The sequence below is a fragment of the Terrapene carolina genome, unplaced genomic scaffold, assembly GCF_002925995.2.
Source record: "Terrapene carolina triunguis isolate 2854851 unplaced genomic scaffold, T_m_triunguis-2.0 Scaffold16334, whole genome shotgun sequence".
NCBI classification, from domain to species: domain Eukaryota; kingdom Metazoa; phylum Chordata; order Testudines; family Emydidae; genus Terrapene; species Terrapene triunguis.
In genome coordinates, this window is record NW_020680685.1 from 32919 (window position 1) to 36351 (window position 3433).

The following is a 3433-nucleotide window of genomic DNA, read 5'->3' on the forward strand; positions in this document are numbered from 1 at the left end:
GAAGAGGAATTTCAAAATTCCTGGGAATTTACAGGGGTGTGAGGGTGGAAGGTGTTTGCCTGGATGTCGGGTAGCGGAGTTGAAATTTCTGACCAGAGTGGTCAGGATGGGCATTGTAGGATTCCTTTGGGAGGCCTATGACTGTGATGAAATCAAGTGCAAATGTCTACATTGGCACTTTGCCAACAAAACTTTTGATTAAAAAGCCTTACAGCTTTCATCAAGGTGGTTTTATAATCTCACTGAAACTGAGGAATTCCATCATCGAAAGCAGCTTTGCAGAGTATACACCTCCACTGTTTCTTCACCAAAAGCTGCCTTTTGGTGAAAAAACTTCGCAGTGTAGACAAGGCCTAAGGAACAATGATGGATAACCAGTATCCACAGTCAGATTTCCTGCTGGTTCCTATTAAGGTTTTCCACACCATGATGTGTACGATGAATCAATGCGTGGAGCACCATAAAACATGGAATTGATATTAGTAGGGTCAGTTCTTCATAATTCATTTATCTGAGTAATCAACTTGATCAACCTCTCCACCTTCATCCTGCTGGGCAGTCCTGGCCTGGAGGTGGCCCATATATGGATCTCCATCCTCTTCTCTGCCATGTATGCAGTAGCTGTCTTGGGGAACTTCAGCATCCTGTTCATCGTGAATATGGAGCTGAGCCTCCATGTCCCCATGTACTATTTCCTCTGCATGCTGGCCGTCACTGACCTGATCCTGTCTACGTCCATCCTGCCCAAAATGCTGAGCATCTTCTGGTTCAATTCCAAGGAGATCGATTTTAGTGCCTGCCTCACCCAGATGTTCTTCATTCACTGTGCCGCAGTGACAGAGTCTGGGATCTTCGTGGCCATGGCTTTCGATCGCTACGTGGCCATCTGCGATCCCCTGAGACATTCCACCATCCTGACAAACCCCGTGGTGGCCAAGATCAGCCTGGCAGTGGTGCTGCGCGGCGGCATGCTCATACTGCCCTATCTCTTCCTGGCCAGGCGGTGGCCATATTGTGGAACCAACATCATCCCCCACTCGTACTGTGAGCACATGGCTGTGGTGAAGCTGGCCTGCGCCGACATCAGCATCAGTAGTTACTACAGCCTCTCTGTGACTTTCTTGGTGATTGCTCTGGATGTGTTTTGTATCGCCGTGTCCTATACCCAGATCCTCAGGGCCATCTTCAGCCTGCCCACAAAGGATGCCCAGCTCAAGACTTTTGGTACCCGCGGCTCCCACCTCATTGTCATTTTAGCCTCTTACATCCCAGTTCTCTTCTCCGCCCTCGTGCACCGGTTTGGACATAATGTGGCCCTACATTTCCACATTCTCATGGCCAACTCATACCTGATTGTGCCCCCCACGCTACACCCCATTATCTATGGGGTGAGGACCAAACAGATCCGGAACAGGCTGCTCCAGCTACTTACTCATAAAGGGATGTAAAGTTTTCTCCTGGTGCTCTGGCTCTCAGACCGAGCTCTGTGCAGAGCTGGCTGGTGACATGGTGCTGGGCCCTCTTCTCTGAATCACTTACCGGACAGTAAAAAAGGCATTAAATACTTTCCTGACCTTACTGTGCTGTGTCAGCATGACAAAGTGGGGAATGGATCTATGTACAATTCTGTGGGTTACCACATCTCTAATTGCTGGTATCTGGACCCCTGAAACCCCACCCCTTTCCCCACCTCTTCCACCAAGGCTCTGACCCTGCTTTACATCTTCCCCCCAAGGCTCTGCCCCTGTCTCTTGCTCCTCTATTCCCCTTCCCCTGTCTCCTGCTGGATCATTTCCACCTCCCTCCCCACACACAAGCTACAAGGGAGCATTTTTAGATTTTGGTAGGGGTGGCAACTTTAACTGTTATTCCAAGGGCTACTTAGTTTCTTGAAAACTCCAGTTTTTTGGCAGATAGCTTAGCAATTAGTTGACAGGAGCACTGTATCTAATTCTGATATAAAAGAAATAAAATAAAATAAATATTAGACCCACTCAGCTCTAATACTAACATGTTCTGACATCTTGTGCCAAGTCACATAATTGACACTGGTTAGGTTTAAAATATTAATGTATATTCTTACTTTGTTACTAACTCTGCAGAGAGAGAGAGAGACCCCATCAGGACTCCGAGGTTCTACCTCAGCTCTGGGAGGAGAGTGGGGTCTAGTTCATTGCAGCAGGGGGAGGGGGGCAGATACATCTAGGGTCTCTATAAGAATATCAGAATGGCCATACAGGGTCAGACCAATGGTCCATCTATCCCAGTATCCTGTCTTCTGACAATGGCCAATGTCAGGTGCCCCAGTGATTCATACCCTGTTGCCCACTCCCAGCTTCTGGCAAACAGAGGCTAGGGACACCATCCCTACCCATCCTGCATGATAGCCATTGATTGACCTATCTTCCATGAATTTATCTAGTTCTTATTGGAACCATTTTATAGTTTTGGCCTTCACAACTTCCTCTGGCAAAGTGTTCAACAGGTTGACTGTGAATAAATACTTCCTTTTGTTTGTTTTAAAACTGCTTCTGACTACTTCTATTGGGTGACCCCTAGTTCATGTGCTATGAGCAGGAGTAAATAACTTTCTTATTGACTTTCTCCACACCAGTCATGATTGTATACACCTCTGTCATATCCCCCCTTAGTCGTCTCTTTTCCAAGCTGAAAAGTTCCAATCTTATTAATCTCTGCTCATATAGAATCTGTTCCATACCCCTAATGATTTCTGTTGCCCTTCTCTGTACCTTTTCCAATTCTAGTATATATTTTTTGAGATGGGCCGACCACATATGCATGCAGTATTCAAGATGCGGGTGTACCATGGATTTTTTATAGAAGCAACATGATATTTTCTGTCTTATTATCTATCCCTTTCTTGATGATTCCCAATGTTCTGTTTGTTTGTTTGATTGCCACTGCACATCGAGCAGATGTGTTAACCCTATTAACTCCCATTAGATTGTATGAACTGTCTGTATCCTTATATCTTTGGGATTTTCCTGAACTCATCGCTCATTCTCCTTGGACTAATGGGCAGGAGGCTGGGACAGAGTCTTTAATGACCAACCTATATAGAGACAGATGCCTATCAGTTCTAACAAGATCTTGCCCGGACAGAAGAAGGGAGTACATGTATTCTAGATAAAACCAGTTTTCTCCAGTTGCTCTGTGGACTGGTGGGCAAGGAAGGAATGGAACCTCCCAGAAGAGGAACAGAGAGAAAAAATGTTGGTCCAGCCCTTTAAAAACACAGAAACTAGATGAGCCAGAAGAAGATGGGACAGGAGAGAGGCGCAAGGGTGGCATGGGGGCTCTTTCTTTCCAGGCTGAGTCAGACTTCCCAGGACTGCCCCAGCTGGAGGGCACTTGCATTCCCGTCGGTGAACTTTCTGCCTGATCATCTGGCTAATCTGGGGTATTTTTTACA

General features: G+C 46.4%; 1 protein-coding gene across 1 annotated transcript; it reads left to right on the forward strand.

Annotated features, from left to right (window-relative positions):
- Positions 1–363: 363 nt before the first annotated feature.
- LOC115271437 (olfactory receptor 52M1-like) lies at positions 364–1448 on the forward strand. Its single transcript, XM_029913936.1, has 2 exons — positions 364–433; positions 517–1448. Exons 1-2 carry the CDS (start codon positions 364–366, stop codon positions 1446–1448), a joined length of 1002 nt encoding a protein of 333 aa, XP_029769796.1.
- The last annotated feature ends 1985 nt before the right edge of the window (positions 1449–3433 follow it).

Coding starts and splice junctions, on each gene's coding strand:
- LOC115271437 (XM_029913936.1), top strand. CDS start 364: ATGATGGATAACCAGTATCCACAGTCAGATTTCCTGCTGGTTCCTATT. Junction 434..516: donor GGTTTTCCACACCATGATGT/GTACGATGAATC, acceptor CATTTATCTGAG/TAATCAACTTGATCAACCTC.